Here is a 22616-nt window from a genome sequence, read left to right on the forward strand (position 1 = left end):
CAGTTGTAATTACTTAATACTTCTCTGTGATCCACCTTATGAATTCACATCTACTGAATCACATACAATTGTAATGTTAGGTGTGATGTATTTAATCCTATAACAAATTGTAAGGTGCTACAAATATTTCCCTACTTGCAACCGCTCCTAAACCACATTACTACTAGAATATTACTTTTACAATACTACAATATTACTGTCAACAATGTGACTAGACTGCTAAATGAAGTACTTAAGAATATTTGATTTACGTTGATTACCCTTGCAACCAAGACGGTCACCAATATAAAAACGGGGCAGGTCGCTGTCATGACGAGAGCAAGTTTCCACCCGTAGAACATCGCCACGATGACGGAAACTACAAACGTTGTCACAAGATAGACAAACATTCCAACCTTCTCCCCCACACCTTCTTGCAGTTTATCCAGGCTGCTGCAAGCAGAATAAGCCGTCGAAAACATAAACTTTTTTTATCCTTTTGCATCAGTAAACTTAATTTATCACTAAAACCAACAAAAATGTACCAAAAAAGTCAAAAATATGACACTAGGTTAATAGATACTGTAGAACCAACTATTTTAATTCCAGTGTTACAAAGTACCAAAGTAGAAAGTCAATGATGAAGATAATTTTTTCTTTGAAGTTAATTGTTAGTGATGGTGGATTTATGGCTTTTAGTTTGAGAGATTATTCCAGACATTTTCCATAAAGATTTTTTTTTTGAAGGGAGAGGAGGGAAAATGCTTTTACGCACACATGTAGCCAGCCTGTAGCGTGAGACTCCTGAATCTATCACAGACTACTCACTAAAAAACCCCCTCTACTCTGTTGGACACAGACCTGGAATTGTTTGTCACATTACTTCAAGTCAGGCCAACATGTGACCTAAGCCCTCAGGGCTCTCACCGTTTTTGGCATTTAGATTTTTTATGACCTACACCGCATCCTGGTCAAGGTCGAGCTCCTTGGCGCGGAGAATACCCTGGATGTAATGTGACACACAGGTCCAATTGTCCTCACCAATTGTCATCATCGGTATGACTGTGTCCACTGACAGCTGTCCTACTAACTATTGAGCCTCGAGACGGGGCCTTTCCCAACGCTGGCAGTGGAAAAAGCCATGCGTCAGGCATCGTACATGCGCAAAAGGATCAAGGGGTTGGTAGTCAAAACCTTCTTGAGGACTTCGCCGGGTACCCCATCGGGTCCAGGAGCCTTATTGTTCTTCAGGGATAGGACGGCTCCCTCCATCTCTCCAAAACTGAAAAGTGGTACGTCATCCACCCTTCCAAAATCCCGCAGTGGGCGCAACATGTGCGCCGGGAAAAGAGACTCGACTATCCTCTCCATAGTGGCTCCATCCATGACGGAAGGTGGAGAGCGGGTGCCAAGTTTCTTGGTTACAAGTTTGTAACCCATTCCCCATGGATTGGAATCAACATCGTCCCTTAATGTCTTCCAGCAACTGCGTTTACTCCGGTTGATGGCTCGACGAAGAGACCTCCTAGCAGTGGCATACGACTTACGACGTCTGTCTACAGTTTCTTTGGCCCTGGTAGCAAGTCTTCTGGCTCTCAATGCTGACCGCCGCAATCTCGGCAGTCCACCAGTACACAGGTCGCTTATTGCACCGGGATCTCCTACGAGGCATAGACTCATCGCAAGCCGAGACGATCAGTCCCTTCATGGATGTAACTACCACCTCTGCGTGAGCCACGCTAGTTGCGGGAGGAACCACCGGCGTTCCTCGTAAGATGGCTTCATTGAATTTTGCAACGTCCAATTTTTTTAAATTCCATCAAACGGACACTTGACGAAACTTGGCTACTTGTCTCTGATGACCATCCAGGACATAAAAAATTATGTACTGGTGGTCACTGGCCATGTAACCCGCAAGGACCTCCAGGCTCTGATCCTTGACAAAAGAGACTCAGATGCAAGGGTAATGTCTGGGATCGTTCCCCGCATCCCAGAGCGCCGGAAAGTAATATTTCAGTTATCGTTTAAAAATAACCAATTAGCCTACTCTTATTTTAGTTATTTTCAATGCTTTATTACACCTATATATAACAATTATTTAACTGAAAACACAATCTTCTTCTATATATATAAAAGGCAAAGCCCTCACTGACTGACTGACTGACTGACTGACTGACTGACTCACTCACTCACTCATCACTAATTCTCCCACTTCCCACTTACCTAGGGGGCTGAAATTTGGTACACTGATTCGTTAGGCATTAAATAGGAAAACTAAGTGGTTTTTATTCTGATCGGACTCTCGGGCTCCGCCCCAGTGGCTCTGGAGTTTCCCATGTTAACCTAATGAATACTCATATTTAAATGGAATTAATGAATCATAACAGCTGTTTCAATTAAACAAGTTGGTTCTGTTCTGTGATGTTCAAGAGCATTAAAGTTACAAGGATTACCAACAGAGTGCAGCACTATTATTTTTTTAAATTTATGACAACAGCTAATTTGCAACCAAAAGGTGAGTGAGCGTAGCGAACGAACTTCAACCCGGAGGCGAGTTAGCGTAGCGAACGAGCTAACCTGAAGGCAAGTGAGCGCAGCGAACGAGCTCCAACCTAAAGGTGAGTGAGCGTAGCGAACGAACTTCAACCAGGCGAACGAGCTCCAACCTAAGGTGAGTGAGCGTAGCGAACGAACTTTAACCAGGACGTGATTGAGCCATGCGAACGAGCTCACATATGAAGTTAAACGGGGCAAAGCCCGCGGGTACAGCTAGTCTAAAATAATTCATATTATTTATACAGAACAGCTTAATGTATTTGTAAAAAAAGTAAGCAGACAACAAATCATGTAAATATTATGTCTGTCTTTATCGAAAATAAAAATTAAAACCGACGTCTGTGTCAAAAGCTGACAACTCAATCATTTGTTTAATAATTTAAATAGCTTTATGTTATGTCTTCAATTTTGTTTCAATTGTTTCTCCATTAAATATACGTTTATATTTTCGTTAGTCTTATTTTATCAAATAAAGATGTATTTTAATGCACATATTTAATCTATGAAAATATTAATCAAATGCTATGTATAATAAAGCATAGAATAGCTTAGCTCAAATAATAAAACGAATGAATATGGAAATAGGAACGAAATTTATTTTCAAATTCATTTGTTTATATTTACCCCATAAATTAATTTGATAATCAACTTGCCACCAGTTCTAACCGACCCTTTACATGAGCTGTTATAAAAAGGTCAATGGGGTTGGTTGTAAACAAGTACAATTTCGCATTTCAAACTTAGCTTTTACAGAAAAATATGTTTGAAGTGTATTGTATGAATTAGTATAATTACTTACTCCTTAACATCTAATGCCAATGTAAAATAATTATTCAGCACTCGATATATAATTTTATTTACGAGTAAGATTTAATTTTTAATATTTAGGTCAAATTTGTTTGAATTACTGTGGTAGCATATTTTCAATAGTTAAAATTGCATGACAACATTATACTGTATATCATTATAGCTGCCAACTAAGTTTTTTCTGTCATCGTTTAAACATAAAACCCTAACTTTTTAAAATTTCTTTTGTAAGACTTTAATCATTCCAATTAATATGGAATAGTTGGCAGACAAACAAGGCATCGTTATTGATCTCCTTATTTTCTGCCTCCGGATACCTCCAAACAAAAAAGTATATCGGTCCGGGGGCTAGGTCTTACGATAAGACCTACGGTATTTGCATAATCACCGGGAAATTTGCCAACAGTTAAAACTGTATATATATAAAGATTGGATGTACAATCAATACATCTCAAATAATACAAATTCATGAAAAATACGTAGAGTTAACTCACACGGTACTGCAAGTGACATCCCTTTAATTGATTCTATAATCAACTCACAACGAGCTTTGATTCACCCATATACGTAATAATCTCATGGAATCAATGTGAGTTTTGTTTGAAACCAGGAAAATCCCACTAACATAATCTAGTATTTATGAAAAAAAAACTAAAATTCTTTCATAAACCTATCATTTATTAGGAAGGCTTGTAATTGAGCAAAAGACAACGTAATGACATGCATTTGCTGTAAAGATTTGGTTATTCTGTTTATAAAAATATAATGATATTTTAAAATGATTAGATAGTTATAAAGCTTTATTTTATAAATTATGAGAAACTATGTAATTTTTTAACGGCAATAACTATACATAAGTCAGACAAAAACAAAATGGTTTTGGTTGCAAGACTCGAAAGAAATCAGTGTTAAGATAACTTAATTATTCATCCAATTAAGTTATCTTAACACTGATTTCTTTCGAGCCTTGCAACCAAAACCATTTTGTTTTTGTCTGACTTATGTACTAAAGTAATTTACAGCATGAAACGTACACAGGGAAAATAGAGTTTTGTTTCATTAGTAGTGGAAGATCCTTTTTCGCTACACTACTGTGAAATAACCTTTATTCGTTATATGTCTATCACCTGCGAAAATGCATCACTACATTGTTTACTACGGCAAAAAAACTTTTACTGTTCGAAAGTAAAGTTTACTATGTTTTTAGATTTTTCCAACGTAACTAAACAAAGATTTGTTATTGTTTTGTCAACTGTCTCAATTTTCAACAAACAAAACTGTAACCAAAGTAAATATTAACTTTAAATTGAAGGCATAACCTAAAATTTCATGAGTTTTGTCATGTTCCTAATTGTTTTGAAGAAATATCCAATGTCTGTTTAGATGAAAATATAATTAGTTTTTGTAGTGTAGCGAAAAGTAACGTTCAAAACACGAGTGAAAGTGGGTCGATACATATTCTCGACCATTTAACGTGCTCGATATACCTCGCACATCTAACATGGTCTCAAATATGTAATTACTCACTTTCTACTCTTGTTATGAAATATACTATTATATTTTTTACTATTCTTGGTGCAAAACTTTATTATACTTGATGCTTTGTAGTTTTTATTTAGTTTAAACAAGTAAAAACCAGTTTCAACCAATTTTATGAATAAAAAAGATATATATTTGTTCAACGATCTTATCAGAGTGGACGAACGGCACATAGTTGATAGCACCATCTTACACTAGTCGAACATCTAGTGCTACTGGCCTCCTTGTGTGTGTTTTTAGAGTTTAGTGTATCAGTTATCTTAGTGTTTGCTTACTAGTTAGCTGTGAAACTTTGTATTGGTGTTTGGTGAAATAATATATGCTACTGTATATGCTGGATGTGCTTTTATACTCAGCGTAAGATTAATTATTTGCCTATATATGCATGTGTATGATTGTGTTAGGAATCACAAACATGTTTATATAAAAAATCTTTGTTCAGCTTTGTATAATACACAACATTTTTTTATCATCTTTTTTGAGGTGACAATAGTTGACAACATTACATCAGTACTGAAAGCTTACAATATTTTGAACATAATAAATAATTGGAAATTATTAGGCAGAGATTATGTATATTTAAGCTATTAGATAAATATTTTGTAACAGTTTTAGCTAAGACATTGAAAGACACACTTTTGAACAGTACTAAGTCGGGTTTTTTTGGCTTAAATTGCTTTAATCATATCAGATTTATAAATCAAGTTGGTAATTTTTGGTTTACTATGCCCTCATTAATAAAGTTTTAACTACCATGTAAAGGGCTATAGAATTAGTTAGACACTGGTTCGTTTTATTTTTACGTATATCAAAACAAAAAACCTTTAACGTTCTTAATAATGAGGTACATAGTTTTTATCTCTTCCTTAGTCTCCCTTCCACGAGGAGAAAAAACAAAGGGATTGCTTCAGAAACATTTATTTTACCATACCACTAGCTGCTGTACCCGTGCTTCGCAACGGGAAGATACCGCCTAATCCAAACACTTAATAAGTAGTTCGAATTTAAAAACAAAAATTCACAAAATCTATACAAAAAGTACAACATACATTTATACATATTTGCCTACGGGATTGATTTATTGACCTATAACGAGTTTAAACTCCTAACGTCAATCGATCCTATATTTGTCTTGACTATAGTTTCGGGGTTAAAACGTAATTTTCAAATCTTCAGTAGTCAAATCGGCAGGCCGGCCTGGCACGATTGTACATAATTTTTGTAAAGTCAAAGTCAAAGTCAAATCATCTTTATTCACAATACGCACACATAGTACATGAGAATAGTGTCAAATCAAAACTTAATACTACGACTATGACTAAAAGTTAAAAAAATCCTCAAACGAGTACAGTGGTTTCTGAAAAAGGTAATTTTTCAACATCTTCTTAAATTTATTGATGTTATTTTCTGTTTTTAACGCAATAGGAAGTCTATGTAAGTATTTTGCTCCAATATATGAAGGTTTTTTCATAAAATGCTAATCTGTGGGTGAGTGGGTATGACGGTATTTTTTATTTTTTTTTTGTTTAAATAATTTTTTTTGTAAATATAAATGTTTCCGTGTGTGTTTATGTGTAATGTATTGACAATTTGACTACTGAAGATTTGAAATTGGGTTTTAACCCCGAAACTGTAGTCATCTCAACAAATATAGGATTGATTGACGACAGGTTGATAACCTCATTTTATGATAACCTATATAGAATTGTCCTACTGTTTCCACGGAAATATATCAAAACATTATTTTCATAACTTTGATACTTTAAATCAAAAGCAGAGCCAGGGTTTATATAGCAACGTTGAATAGCAACATCTGATTTTAATGTTCAAGAGCTCAAATGGAAGCCCTTACCATACTGAATATTTTATGACTAGAACGAACTGCAAAGGTTAATAAGAACTGGAGATATTAGAAAAATAGTTTTAAAAAAATTATCAAACTACGAAACGTCCATAAGAAATGTATGGGGGAAAGTTTTCGTTTGAACATATCTTCTAAACGAAAAAAGATATTTAAAAAAATATTTCGGCATTGAAATCAGTGTAAAAATGTAGTTTGAAATGATGTGTCACAACACTATACATTAAAAAAATATATATCTATGTCCAATATGGCGGATCCAAGATGGCGGCCAAAAACGCGTTCCCTATCAAAATGAAGTACTAACGACCCAATAAATATCGGCGGTGGTCCCAAGTCAGTTTCTCAAAAAATGTTCATACAAAATGCATGTAGTATCTTTTTCAAAATTTTTTCAATGTTGGGAAAAGCCGCCATTTTAAATTGTGATTTTAGTGGTTTTCTCGTGTACCAATTTTTGGCAACTTTTAGTATGTCGTTCTGCGAACCCAACACTACAAAATAAAACCATAAAAAGTTTTCTTGCAATTTTTTTAAGGTCATATCCTATATTTCTCTGACTATATAGAAAGCATATCAAAAGGTTTTTTCTACCCAGTTCCCCAAACTGTGGTACTTCTGCCAAGGTTTTATCCAAGATGGAGTGATCGTGTAACATTTCTTTCAGATCGGACAAACTCTCGGGAGAGAAGTGACTTGTGGAAGGAAGTTCACGGTAATCTTGAAGGTTGTGTCTTGTGACTTCAGGATGGAGCGGCGACGATTACTGGATCAGCCGGGAAACAACAGGAGGTACAGCACTATTAAAGAGGTACGGTGAAAACTTATAGAAAGTACTGTTTTAATTAGGTTGTATTGGTGTAAACATAGCTAAATCAACTTACAAGTAGGCCTATAGTTACAAAAAAGTACAGTAAATACTTGGTACATTGAGCTGCAATTGAATAAATAAAACCTCAGGTATTATGGTGTAAAATTTCAACATTTCAAAAACTGCACTACCATTTATCCAAAAATAATGTTTATAAATAAAATAAACGTCACCTATTTTAACTAGGAATTCATTAGAGAATTGTTAATTCTGTAAGAAAATCGCAATTAACAAAATACCGCTGTCTGTAGCACAAGAGATTAAATGTTTGGAAGTGAAACGCACTTTCAACGAACAATTGATATTAATTTTCCGCTGAATAAATCTTATTTGCGTCAAAATAAAGTTGAAGGATTTGTGATTGCGGAAAAAGGATTAAATATTTAACAGCTACAGAATAATCTGTACAGCTTTCACAGTGTGAATTGTTAAGAATAATTTTCACGGTGATTGATTTACCAAGTTCACATTATTATCGAAAGCTTTTGTAATTTAATAGAAATGATTTCAACGCTATCTAGTTTTAAAGGTTCATTTTACAACTCGATTGTATTGTAAGTGAATTTTAAACTCAGAGATTTTATTGTACATTGGTAAGTTTAGGACATACTGCATAGTTACTGTATATGTCTCTGTAGTATTTTATTATGAGTTATGTTTCCGTTAAGATTGTTTTTATATTTTTTAAATGTCTTCTTTTGTGTTATATAAGGTCACAATTTATATCATTAAGTGAGTTGTAAAGGTTATAGTTAGGACATCACAGCTAAAAATAATACTTGGTAAGGAAAGAAGTAATAATAATTGTCAATGAAAACTGAAATCTTGTCTGTTCTAATATCTGTGTTTTATTTTTTATTTTGCATCAGGAATAAATTAATACATATGCTATAATTCAAACAAAATAATATATCTTAAATATACTGCAATCTAGATTTTTAAGTTTAGTATCAATTGTAAAATATTTTAGGTTTACCTACAAAATTATATATGCAATTTTCCATTGTGAGATCTTCTTTATTTTGTATAATGGCTTATTTTTTCCAGAGCTCCACCCCAAGTATGAGTGACGATGATGCAGTAAGTTCTTTTTATGCATGATCTTTTTATGCAAGATTATTTGTCACTTACGCTTTTATTGAAAGTTTAATGTGTTGCTTGTAAAGCATGTAAAATCTTCCACAGTGTTAGAAATCAGAAATAACACTAATTGTAATTGTATTTCATATTTCATTCAGAAAAGCTTACAAAATCAAACCGAATTAACCTGACTCTCCATTCTTAATTTCTTGCTTGTTGTTTACTCACATCCAGTCTGTTCGACAATTGCTTTTTATTAGTTTCAGTCCAGGCTTTGGATTACAAGCAAAGCCTACTAAATTAAGCATACATTTATATACATCAAAGTCAAAGTCAAAGTCAAAGTATTTATTTGCACATAACATTTATGGGTTACAGCAGGTAACATCAAACTGGTGCATCGTCATTACATTTCTAAAAAGAAACAATACAACTAACTATGACACAAATAAACATCTAAATATTTAACAAATTCTTCAACACTATATACACTTAATTCTAGGAGGAGTCGCTTCAAATAAGACTTATATCTAATTAAATCTAGCTGCTTTACATGGTTCGGTAATTTATTGTACATTCTTTTACCCAGCTCAAAAGTTGAATTAATTGTCCTTTGATAGTTACATTGGTCAGTTCTTAAATAATTGTTTTGCCTAGTAAAGTAGTTATGAACAGAGCTATTAGTTTGAAACTGTTTTAAATTAGTTCTAATGTACATTAAGCAATCCAATATAAACAAAGAGGGAACAGTCATTACGTTAAGTTTCTTAAAAAGTGGTTTGCAATGGGTCCTACGATTAACATTGAACATGATTCTTAAGGCTCTCTTCTGAAGCCGCAATAATTTTATTGTATTACTGTCATAACCCCATGACACTATACCATATGACAGGTGGCTTTGTATATGTGCAAAATACACAGCAGCCAAAACATCAATATTAACAATTAACTTAAGTCTTCTAATCATAAAGATTGCTTTAGCTACCTTATTGCACAAAGATTTAATGTGTTCATCCCACTTAACATTAGTCTGTAAAGTAATACCTAAAAACTTAACACTTGACATTTCATCAGAGGAATTTCCAAAACTGAAATTTAGGCTTTGTGTCTTCTCTTTGTTTAAGCATAAAATGTTGGCTGCAGCCCAGTCTTCAATTAAATTATTAGACTTGAGTAGTAACTGATCATTTAAGAGACCACTATTACTATTACAGCTGATTTGTATGGCCAGGTCGTCTGCATACATATAAGGTATCACATATTCATTGGAAATGGCAGCAGGTAGGTCATTAACATATATTATAAAAATAGTAGGACCTAATATCGAGCCCTGAGGCACACCTGTAGACACTGGCAAATATGGTGAAAAACAGCCATTAAATAAGACAGACTGGTACCTCTGTGACAAATAAGACTTAATCAGATTCAAAGAAACTGTGTCAAACCCATAAAAACCAAGCTTTTGCATAAGTACTGTGTGATCTACAGTGTCAAATGCTTTTGACATATCGTAAAAACTACTACATACCTTTTTTCTAGCATCTAATGCCGATAAACAATCTCTAGTGAAGTTGACAATTGCTGTACTTGTTCCCCTATTAGACCTAAAGCCATACTGACTATCAGAAAACAGTAATCTATTTTCAAAAAATATTTTAATTTGATTATTTAACAAAACTTCAAACACTTTAGACAAAACTGGAATTATTGATATAGGACGGTAGCTTTCATATTTTACTTTTGAGCCTTTTTTAAAGATAGGAATAACTTTCACTAATTTTAAACAATGTGGAACAACACCCTCATCAATACAAAGATTAAACAGGTATGAAAGTATTTCAGCAATGTATGGTGCCGCTAATTTCAAGATCTGAGAATTAATAAAATATACATCCAAGCTTAAGCTATCGCTTAAAGAATAGATTGCTCTGAACACTTGTTCAACGGACACATTATTGAATGTAAAAGACTTGTGTACGTTGTTGAAAGGACTCAGTTTATTTAAATAATGTTGAACACTTTCATTGGCCTTTGGAACTCTTTGAACAGTTGACTTTACATTATCAACAAAGCAGTTATTGAACATGGTGCAATTTAAGCTTAGTGATTCCTTATCAACAGAAGGCCTCTCATTTTTGTTCAGACCCTCGTTTACAATAGACCAGATGACCCTAGGTTTATTATTGGCATTTTTTACCCTACTAGAGTTATAGGCTAGTTTAGCTTGTTTCACTGCTTTTTTATAGGTATTCAGATTTTAGCCTGTTATACTGAACATTGTACATTGCACACCCAGTATTCTTAAATTTACTGTACATAAACAGACACTCTTCTTTAAGTAAATGCAGACTAGCATTGTACCATTTAAACTTTTTAGGCCTGTTCTTGTCTGTTTTTTTATGCTGAAGCGGAAAAGCAACTTCAACCGTACTCATAAATACTTCCATAAAGAATTCAAACTTATGCTCAATACCATCTAATCTGTACAAAGATAACCAATTAACTTTACTCAATAAGCATGTAAAATAAGCAACATTTAAATCATATACTGGTCTGGTTATTTTGATATTTCTGTTATCATGTCGTTTTGTGTTACTACTTGCAGAGACTTCAAATTTACTACCAAAAATTAAAGCATGATGGTCAGAAACAACCATCGGTACCACCAAGGCTAAATTGATCCTTTCAGAAAGCACAGATACTGATATATTATCAATACATGTGCCATCCTTACCACCACGAGTACTAGGCCTGGTGACCTATAAATTTCTAAACATATAACATTAACATCTTTAATGAAAACTGCAGCAACCTCACAGACATTTTTGATTGATAAATCCACGAGAAAGGTTAGTTCTTCACACTTAATGTGTGATTTGACAAATATTGCTGTGCCACCCCTCTCCTCTGATTGTCTTACATAAGCACTTTTTAATTCAAATCCAGGGATAGTCATATCTGATAAATGATTGTGACTTCCAACCCAATGTTCACAAATACACAGGGCACTTAAATCAAAACTGTCATCTAAGCTTATTATTTCATCAACTTTACCAATGCCTGTGAGGCCTTGCACGTTCCAGTGAGCTACATTAAATACTATAACATCCTCATTTTTATTTACAATAGAAGGATTATTAAAACTAGGCTTACTTGACACATCTAGTGATTCTGACAGACAAATATCTATGGGTTCATCTGCGCTTGTAGATGTTGATGGACTTGATTGGGTTGTTCCAGACGGGTCGAGTTTTCCGACAGATACTCAGTTCCTGGAGGAGGCGGTTGCTCTTCCACTCCCTGCAGGCATCCTCTTGGACCAGACAGTGATGAAGCCATTTTTTCAGCTATTAGATTACATAGCCATCTCTTGCCATCCTGGTTGAGGTGTTGCCCGTGTTGGGTGTACAAACGTCTGTCAGCTTCGCTTGCTTTGATCACCGAGACATTACAATAATTTTCACTTCGTTCCATGAGACGCTTATTTGTTCTTGTTACTTCCTTATTTACACAAGACCAATGTGCCAAATCATATCTCTTTGGTATATCTACTATAATAACGTTTGTATTTTTTGCTTTATTCAGGGTACTTGTCAGCTTTTCAAAAACATTATTCGCTTCATTTCAATATATAGGACGGTGTTGGACATAAAAACATAAAAATTATTATTATCCATTTTATTTTAAATTCATAACATCTCCTCCCCGCTTATTTAAATTCCAATATTAAATAAAATGAAACAAAAAAACTCATATAGACTAACAGTATATGTTTCTTAGCAAGGCGATTTACCACATTTTCCACAAGTCCAGTTTTTGAGGTGCTCTCCTAATACGTTTAGAGTGCACAGGACTCACATCATTGCTTGGTGGAGTCTTTTCTGTCTTCCTGCATCTTGTTATGTTTAGAAGTTCAAAGTGGAACACCTTTTATCGGAGATTTGATAGGATAATAATTAAATAATTATATTATGTAAAAACTGAGACAACAGTACAGTGACAACAGGGAGTTTTTTTTAGCTTATTCTTATTTATTAGTATAATTGGTTGAATGCATTACTAAATTTAGATCATTAAAATGGCTGTGATATAGATGTGGCTTGGCTCAGTTATTTAGTTAAGTTAAATAAAATACTCTGACTTAGTATGGTAGCACGCAATTCGATCCTATGAACCCAGTACCGCTACATAAACACTAAAGTAAGTGACATCCCGGCACCGAACCCAAACAAAACCTCGGCCCTTTGCGTGACCCCGTACTTGTACTTTAGCTGCATTACGCGCCCAGAATGCAGCAGTACCAAGACTATCAGGGAACCAAAAAGATGGGTCCCTATCACGGGTACTGGTACTGTTCGCTGACTAAGAGCGTGTCGACATCTGTTCTAGGACAAGCTGACATAGAAGTGCATCAGCAGTCCTGGATCGCTCAAGATTGCACTGAAGGATTCTTATCTTCGTGCGAGGGCTTTCGCTTGCTGTAGTGCAGATTTAAATACACTACACTGTCCAGACCCAGCTATATGCTTCAAGTGTTTGTCAGCGAGCCCATTTTCTTTGCAAAGGAAAAAGGACTCGACTTGGCAGTCCTTACAGATGTGACCGACCTCCCTGCACTGAAGGCAGTTCTTGCTTCGGTCGGGTTCCTTGCAGTTTCGGGAGGAATGGCCGAAACAGAGGCATTTAAAACACCTCTTCACTTCCACTCTCCGTCTGAGCCTGCAGATGACCCAGCCGACTCTCAGATGCTGGAGTGCCAGCACCTTATTGGCATGTGCATCTGCCATTTCGGCGACCGCCATCGGCTGCTGACTCCTATTCCGTTTTGTGAGCCGCACCTTAAGAAAAGCTGTTTGCCTGCCAAGCTCGGGGATAGCTTTCTTCAGGGCCTCAACAACATCAACCTCCGTCGACACACAACCAATGTCTCGAACCTCGACTGATGTCTTGGGTTCGAGAGCACGGACGGTGCCCTGGCCTTCAACAGCTGCCTTCAGTTCGGCAGTAAAGGCTGCTTTGTCTTTCGACTTACCCAGTTAAAGGAGAACGTCCCCGTCCCAGGTTCGTCTAATCGACCGTACAACCGTATCGGTCTGCTCTGGCTTAGCCTTGGCCTTAATTGCACCCAATACCTTGGAGAAAGATCTCCCCCCTGAGGGTTTGACCAGGATTGCCTCCGTCCTGGACTTTTTTGGCCGGGACTTTTTCGGAGCAGAGACCGAGCCAGGCCCAGTTTGGGCCACACCGGTCGGCTGTGCCTTCACTGCCACATTCTTTATAGAGGCGACCTCCGCCCGCTTCAATTGCCTCTTCTCCTTTCGGGATGGCGTTTTTCCCAAGCAGCCCCAGGTGTCTCTACAACTGGGTCGTAGAGCTAGGTTCGTAGGTAGCTGTGGCTGTTGGTTCTTCACAGGAGCTGCAGCTATGTCCAAAAAGGATCTGGGCACAGCAGACAATAGGTCCGTCTGAGTCGCCTTGGCCTTTACCTTGGTCCTTTTGGTCTGAACGCCTTCTTCTCTTTTTTGAGGACTGTCCGATGTGGAAGGCCTCTTATGTTTCTTAGAAGGCAGCGTTCTTTCGTCAGACAGAGTCAAAACCTTCTCGGCAATCTTCTCCATGGCCGCCTTGCTCACCACCCGGCAGGCAAAAACGAAGCCAAGGTCATCCTCTAGTTTGGCCATGTCGTTTTTGACCACTTGGTTTACGGCTTTCTGGGTCCGGAAGGTGTCCAGCATAGCCTTAATCGTCACTTCCATGTCTCGGAGACGGGTTTTGATGCTACTCTCTGCGTCAAGATATTCCTGACGCAGAAGCACCATCTCAGAGCCTTCCGACCTCAACGTTGCTGTGAAAGGCTCCTCCGGCATCCCTACAGCAGAACTGATCGGCAGGGGAGTTGCTGGCAACGCCATTAACAAGGTGTGTATTTAACTATAGTGCATTTAAAAGGTGCAGGTGGCGGAGATGTCCTCACGTTTTTCGGTGGTGGCGATCTCTGAACCTTGGAGCTACGAACAAGAGGGTCCCGCTCCAGTTCCAACTTCTTTTCTTGCTCATTTGAGCTCTTAATCGAAAATGTGTTATTGGGGGTATTAAAAGCTATTGTGTTTATTCCAGCGCATTGTGCGGCAAGGAGCGGCCCGGAATCAGTCAGGAACGAGTATACCCTCGGGGACAAAAACCCCTACCCCAGTTCCCCTGGGCCCGACCTCCGTTGGCCCAGCACCGGATACCTGACGTGCCGGGGGTCGCCCGTCGCAATGCAGAGCCCGACCTCTACATCCATGCCGCACTCCCTGACCAAGGACCGAAGTGGCTGGCTTCTCACGACCCACTGAGAATACCCATCGGCAGTGCAGAGCACACATCAACCCCTGCAACACAACAGGGGCACTCCCAGGGACTCCCAGTGAGAACGTCGGTCACCCTTTATGTGCCTCTTACGACAAGCCCGAGAAGGCTGCGGTGCTATTCTAACCCGGTACCGCACGGGGGTTCCATAAGGATTAACGATTAGTAAAAAAAACAAGTTTACAAAACGTTTCAGGATCTAGAATATGATCCCGTCCTCAGGTGTGAAGGGCATCAGAAAAATATAATTAAAGCCTCTTTGTTTCGGTTTTCCTCATGATAATTCCTGATGGGGGCTTCTTTTCACCACCATTAAAGATTGTAATCTCTCTATAAAGCGTAATAATAAAAAATGTCAACCTGTATAAATCTGAATTTACTTACTCGGTTAATTGTGCTGCAAAAGCGCCAGTGTTTTGCGTGTCGTGCCATGAAATGTCCTGGTAGAGAACAGCTCGCAGGAAATGTCTTCTGATTCTGCCTACCTAGTCACACAGTGATGACGGTTATAAAGCCACAACTCCTATATTCTAAAACTTGGATCAAATTCAATCTACTGTTTTCAAAGAATAACAGAAAAGAGACTGTTATTTAAATGGAAGTAGTATGTCTTTTTGATTAGGGGAACTAGTCTAGTGGTACAGTGCAGGACTTTGGGTTCATTGAGGTCCTAGGTTCAAATCCCACCAATCACCAATGGATTTGATCTAAGTGATAATGTCCCAACCCCCTTTTGACCTAGTCTGATGAAGTCATGTGGAAAACAATTCAGGGCTAGAAGAGGAATAAAAGAAAATCCATTTTAGCATAAATGGATTTTACATAATGTTTCTTCAAATCAACGGTTTTGATTCAACAATCAAAAGAAGCACAACCAAAGCATTACCACTTTAACATATCCACTTTAAACTGTTACACGTTAACACGTAACTTGTTCGCTGAGGCCCACTAATGGCAGGCGTGGTCCCGGTACGGTGCAGCATCGAGCGAACCCGTTTAGCTTTCAAATATTTCGGTCTGACAAATAGCAAGTGACGTACTTCCTTTTCAATCGCGGATTACTCCTTTTCCTATATTGTATTCTATGTATCCTATGTTGTATTCTTTTCCTTAGTTGTAAAATGTCAATACATTTTTATGTCTACTTTTAACCTAACCAACCCAACATTAAGATGATGACACAGGTAAGGCAATTGGAAAAATCCAATTCCACTCGGCCATTTGTATACGTAAGAAGGTAACATAGATGCAGTCAAAACACGGAGTAAACATACGTATATTCTGAAATTAACAGCTAGACTGAAACCGCCTATAGGTCAGGCCAACTTCATCGCTGTGCTACAAAGGAACCTATCTTCTCACATTCCTTTTTATTATTCCAAAATCTTTACCATAATCACTACATTTGATAAACAAGAGTGTAATATACTTTATTCATGACTGACTCGAACATACAGTGCGAAACGATGAAGTGCTTATAGTTTCAACACAAACTAAAATAACTTACTTACTCTTACTCCCATGGCCATTTGTACCCCAAGTGGTACTTGGCCTCACCAACACACTGCCTCCACGTCGCCCTGTCTCTTACGGTATCTTCATTAACTTCCATCCTGGTCATATCTTTCTTTACTTCATCTGTCCAGCGTTTCCTCGGTCTCCCTCGTGGTCTCCTCCCCAGTGGGTCACTTTTCCATATTTGATAAAGTGTGCTAGCTTCCTCTCTTCTAATGATGTGGCCCGTCCAGCGAAGCCTCCTGCTTTTAGCCTCTGCAATTATATCTGGCTCCGTGAACAGGTCTCTTAGTTCCTGATTATGTTTAATTCTCCACACATCTCCTTCTTTAGTAAGGCCAAAGATTTTGCGCAGGACTTTATTTTCAAAAGTAATAAGTTTTTTCTCTGTGTTTTTATCGATAATCCAGGTTTCAGCTCCATAGAGAAGGACAGGTCTTATGATAGTTTTGTAAATTTTAAGTTTAGTGTGATGAGACAATAATCTTGATGATAATAATGTTTAGAGCATACATACTTCTACTGGCTAGGTTTATTCTATTCTTTATTTCTATGTGTTCCTCACTTTGTGAGCTGACAATAACTCCTAAATATTTAAAAGACTCAACTTGTTCATACTGTTGTTCTATTTCTGTCATGTTCTCCTCGTTCTCTGCTCCTTAAAATAACTTAAGTATCAATTAATTTGTAAATACTTAACTAGCATAACTTAACTTACATAATATTAGTTTACATTTTGAGATAGGTCTAGAGTAAAAATAAACAAACGGATGAGCAAGAACTTGAAAGTAGACTAAAGTAAAAGCAAAGCACAGGCTAGTTGGTACAACCTGTCCTGTGTGCTATATTCAATTCCTTTTAAACGTTGTAACAGAATCTGAAAATGATAAATCTAACATCTGATATATGTCACAGTTCCACGGAACAGTTTACTCCCGCATGCGCATTATGAGAGGAGTAATCCGCGATGGAAACGGATGTAATGACGTAAGGTGATTTTCTGCGACAAAGGTCGATGTACTGTTTACTGTACTGTAGTTTGCTGAAACACTCACAGATAGCAGCACTGCTTGGGAACGAGCCGGTCCCATTGTATTGCCAATAAGAGGGAGAAAGACGGTATAGCAAGAAGATTTCTAAGTTTTCCAGAAGGGGATTTTACGGGGAAATTTACTACCAACCTACACCACAATAAAGCACCCAATTGCTAGCTAAAGGCAGACATAAAAATGCCTGTTCTTCCCGGTGTACTGCTGTGCAGAAATTGAATGAAATGTAGGCGATGTCGCCACTCACCGGTGAGTGGCCCGCAGCGAACTTGTGAAACCTTTATGTTTTCTATCAGCTTACATTATTAAATACATTGATTCAATCAATATTTACCCGTTTCTGAGCAGAGTAGTTTAACAAGTATACAGAAAGGACGGCAAAGGCAAACATTGTTGCAGCCACAGAAGTTTCAGCCATGACAAAAGCCAGGGAATCATCGAGCAAACGATCCATCCTCTCCTCATATGTACCACTGGAACTGTTGAAATAGGTCTAAATTAAACAGTACTTGGGCCCATTTCGTAATAAACTACAAACTAATATTATTAGTAAATCAGCTGATCGTCCAATGTAAATCTAATGGAAATTACAAGTTGCAAGTTGTTACTTGTAACTTGTAGTTTATTATGAAATGGGCCCCAGTTCACAATAACTAAAAACTGTTATAGGTAACTGTAAATTTACTGTACTCGGTTCACAATATTTAGGCTGTTTGAGGGAAACTTCCCCCAACACTTTATTCGGCTTAGTATATGTAACAGCTGATTGACGTTTTGACAAATGTCAGCTGTTGAGCTTTGTTTTAATGGTAGGATCAAGATGTGCAGGGATGGATTTCTTCCCCTAAAACTGCCTAAATTTTGTGAACAAAGTATAATGTTTTATGATATCTTACCACAAACTTCATGTTACTGTTCAATAAAATGGCGACCATACAAGGTAGGTATTTTAAGCCAAGTATGAATGGAGATGAGTGGCGCAATCTTGTAGTCTTGTTAGTGACTAAGGCCGACATTCATTAGACACAGCTGTTAATTAATAGCCCATTCAGCTAATGGCAACTAAGGGACCTACAGTTTATAGTGGAATCCGAACCACATTTTTTACACTTTGGCAGTACTGTATGTTTATCTTTTAACGGGCAATGTTTTAATGAGGGGTGGTATTTTTCTGAGCGTCCAAAATAAGTTGATTTGGCTCATACAAAGAGTGCAGCAAACACTGGACGTGGTGATGGTATTAAGGAGAGGATGGCTGTAGTTATCTACCTTGCGCCAGGAGCGAGACAAGAGTGCTGCTGGAGAAGCACTCCGAACAAGCAGTCGTCTTTCAGCTACCAAACATAGACTACACGATCTCCACGCAAAAATATCTGGCAATAGCCGATATTAAAATTCGATACGGTACAATCACTGGGAAGGGTAGACCACCTACTGTAGGCGAGAGTTAAGAAGTCCTCTGAGCCAAAGCGATATGCAGCAATGTTCGTATGTTGCCGCGCGGTATTTGTAGGTGGACCACCCTCTCTCAGCAAGAGGGAGTGACAGTGACAAATAGTAGGCCTACAAATGTCGTCCGGTCGGGTATTATCTCAACGAGTGTACGCTACAAAAACACGTGTAAATAAAAATAGCATGCTAAAACGTTCTGTGTTTGTGTGTATATGTGGTCTGTATATAGTCGACAATCATCTTTCGATGTGAAAAATTGTACATAGAAAAATGCTGCTGAAGATGAGCCGTATTTAGGCTTGAAATATGTACAGCATAATTCAAGTATTAATAATTGACACCAACTGGCATACGTGATACGTAAGTAGATTATTATCTATAATAGCAACAGATGAGTAATACAGTGACAATCGCTCAAGTTACTTCAGTGCGCCACAAGTGCAACTTATGCACTTTGACAAAGAAATACAGAAACATGGGCGCCCGCAGGATTTGGAACAGGGAGGTGCAATATATAGGCGTTGACTGTACAGTCAACGATATAGGTCTAACAAACACCTGAGGGGTCCGGGGCCTTTCCTTGGAAAATTTCTGAAAATAGAGATTTAAATCATATTTTTACGCTATTTGGCAACACATAGAACCAACCAAAACAAAATAGTATATTGTGCATCAAGGAGGGTAAGTCATAAATTTTTATGCCAACATTAAAAATTAATAAGCTTTTTGAAGTTTTTATGTATAAATTTATAAGTTTAAATCCACAAACCAAACAATTATAAATAAAAAATAATTTACAGTTAAATAAAGCCTAGAAAACAGCTAAGAAAGTTGGTTTTGTTTTCTGAATAGTTTTGCTAAAGTATAAAAGAATGGTACATCTGTGAGTAAACTTTAATATTCAATTTTGAATTTGTTTGGCCTGGCCATTTTGACGTACATGTATTGTACTTCTATAATATTAATTAAGTCGAGTACGGTACTAAAAATAAATTAAAATAACAGTTATCTCTTTTGGTTTTAACGCTGTGGTTGTGAGCCCTGACTGCCGCGTGAAACATGAGCATGCGTCGAGCCGTCGAGTAGCATCGATATATAAAAAACATACGAATGTGTTTATATATCGATGTCGAGTAGCAAGCGCCTGCATTTTTAGAATAAACCATGGCTCATGGGACGTCTTAATTCTCGCCTACAGTAATCTATTTCGTTTCCTGATAGTGTCAGAATTTTTGACGTTTGCACATGTTCCAGGCTTGATTATTTACAAAAGAAAAAGTGTGAATTCTATATTTCTGGTTTTGGCGTTTACAAAGTACTCTAAATCATTCCTATTTCATTTTACGTTGTAGACGCTGTGTTAGATTAATTAATTATTATTATTTTATACGTGTGCATTTTCCAAAATTTTTGGCCCAAACGTATATTTTGAGTGTCTGTGATTATCACCCTCTGAAGGTAAGCTAATAAAGTTTTTAACATTATTTTAATAAATATTCTTTTCCAACAATCTTGAAACAATAACTAATATAAACTCGTTCACACCCCCTTGGCTATCTCGTAGTTATGTGGACGGATTTAAGGTGTGATTAATTTTGGTGGGGCAAAACTGTTAAATATTTATGAAAGACGTTATTTTACTTTATCTTGTCCCCACACCGAAATTTACGTCACAACTACACACTCACATTGTATGTACAGTGTTCAGTAACAAGTGACAAAACCAATTTTAGTAATAAAATAAACACAGAGATTGATAATTCTAACCATCATGGAACAAATACAAATCCTTTATTTCTATTGTGAATTAATATTAACAATTCATTAAGTACACAACAAAAATCTTCATACATACTTGGTACTACCCCCACCAAACAGCTGTAAAATGTAATTGTTGGAGATGATACAATCAGTTGATTGTCGAGCTATCATAAGGTTGACGAATTCTGAGTATGCTATGAACAGGAGAGGGAATACAGTCCCCATGAAGACCGCAGCGAGAAAACCCAGGAAGAACAACAGCTGTTCAGGGACAGTCGAGGACTCAAACTGGAAAATAAAAACTCCATGACCATCGTAGCTGGAAGAAATCCTATTTGATACTCCAATCACAAGTTTTTGACTAAAAAAGATAACGTTATTCTCAAAAGCACATACTTTGTACTTTATAGTGTATGAAGTAAGTACGGTATTGTTTTTGTCAAAGTTTTCGAGTTTGAATTTTGAGTGGAAATATCCGATTCGGGTCTACCTGGACCCAAAAAAGTGGTTTTTGAAATTATTTATTTGTGTGTACAGAGCTAGAGACTATACACCTATGACCAAAGTAGGGTATCTCCAGGAGTTTATTAATTTTAAAAAAATATTTTAATGGTGATTGTTTCATAAAAACCCATACAATTATGAAAAAAACTCTGATTTTTACAATAACTACTCAAGGTAGTGTGTATAGGCTAGGCAACATTATAAAAAAAATGAAATTTGGCTGCCAAACAGTTAATTTCAAACTTTTTCCATCAAAATGTGCCAGGAAACTCAAAATTCACCTACTTAAATGTTCTTATGAGAAAAATGTAAGTTTATTGACTTTAAGCTGGAAAAACAATACAACTTCTATCACAGATAAAAATAACATATTTTTAAATATAACTACAAATAAGTTACAAAACTAGTAGCCCCATAATACTACAATAGAAAATAACAACAATAGGCTCAATACCACCTTTCCAAAAATATAAACAATAATACAAACAGTACCACCACCAAAAACTAAGAATTACTAGTCTACCACAACCACAATTATAAAAATTTAAGACAATACTAAAATATGCAAAATTAATAGTTTACCTCATTTGAGTTGTTTTTTCTCTTTAAAACATTACCAGAACCAATCAGGTCGGTTTTTGAGTGAGTCTCAGAAACTGGACTGAAATAGAACTTGTATAAGTTAAATAAAACATACTAACTTAGTGGCTTGTAGGGACATAAGGTACGTAATTAATATATAGATAGATAGATGGATTGATGCATAAACTGAATAAACCAAGTAAAAGTTGACAAAGGCAAGAAAGAACAAAGCGGGTTTAAATTGTATTTAGCTTTTAATACCACCCAATATCTAAATTCAGGGCATTAATTGCTTTAAATAGCTGAACATTTTTTTTTTTTTTTTTTTTTTTTTTGTAAGGTTAATGGTTGTTTCAATGTTTGTACCTATAGTTTATGGTGTGGTAAAAAATTTGATTACCTTTTCGTGCATGAAAGGAAACCGAACATTTTCGAGCTGATAGTCGTGCAATACCATCTGAAATACATAACAATAACCAATTAAATTTAGCAAAAAGTCATAGTTTTCTTCAGCTAGAAATAAATTAAAATATAAAAGACTACGGATTACAGAAATTACAAACATTTGATATGATCTATATTTTAGACTACTGGAACCTACTTTTAAAATAAATAAAATAGGCCTATCTATTTGACAAAAAACAATTAAATTCGCTACAGTGAAATATTTATTACTAGGTACTAGCGTTATTTAACCACTATGAACATT

The 22616-nt window shown here is 36.5% G+C and overlaps 1 protein-coding gene and 1 long non-coding RNA gene across 2 annotated transcripts in view; one reads left to right on the plus strand and one right to left on the minus strand.

Annotated features, from left to right (window-relative positions):
- Nucleotides 1-22360, minus strand: part of LOC128985635 (multidrug resistance protein homolog 49-like) — a 39883-nt gene extending 17523 nt beyond the window's left edge. The window contains exons 1-6 of the mRNA XM_054405365.1: nt 22308-22360; nt 21908-21986; nt 20916-21109; nt 17943-18087; nt 15429-15529; nt 261-432 (exon numbers count right to left, since the gene is read on the minus strand). Of these exons, the coding sequence (XP_054261340.1) occupies nt 261-432; nt 15429-15529; nt 17943-18087; nt 20916-21109; nt 21908-21986; nt 22308-22336 (720 nt within the window). The 5' untranslated portion in view covers nt 22337-22360. The remainder of the gene's footprint in view (nt 1-260; nt 433-15428; nt 15530-17942; nt 18088-20915; nt 21110-21907; nt 21987-22307) is intronic.
- LOC128985636 (uncharacterized) lies at nt 5069-12260 on the plus strand. The gene is made up of 4 exons (XR_008490055.1): nt 5069-5238; nt 7410-7553; nt 8661-8693; nt 11934-12260. It is a non-coding gene; the product is annotated as an uncharacterized LOC128985636 (long non-coding RNA).
- Nucleotides 22361-22616: the final 256 nt, after the last annotated feature.

The sequence above is a fragment of the Macrosteles quadrilineatus genome, unplaced genomic scaffold, assembly GCF_028750875.1.
Source record: "Macrosteles quadrilineatus isolate MER2022 unplaced genomic scaffold, UCM_ALF_1.0 Scaffold_2__2_contigs__length_208266976, whole genome shotgun sequence".
Taxonomy (NCBI): Eukaryota; Metazoa; Arthropoda; class Insecta; order Hemiptera; family Cicadellidae; genus Macrosteles; species Macrosteles quadrilineatus.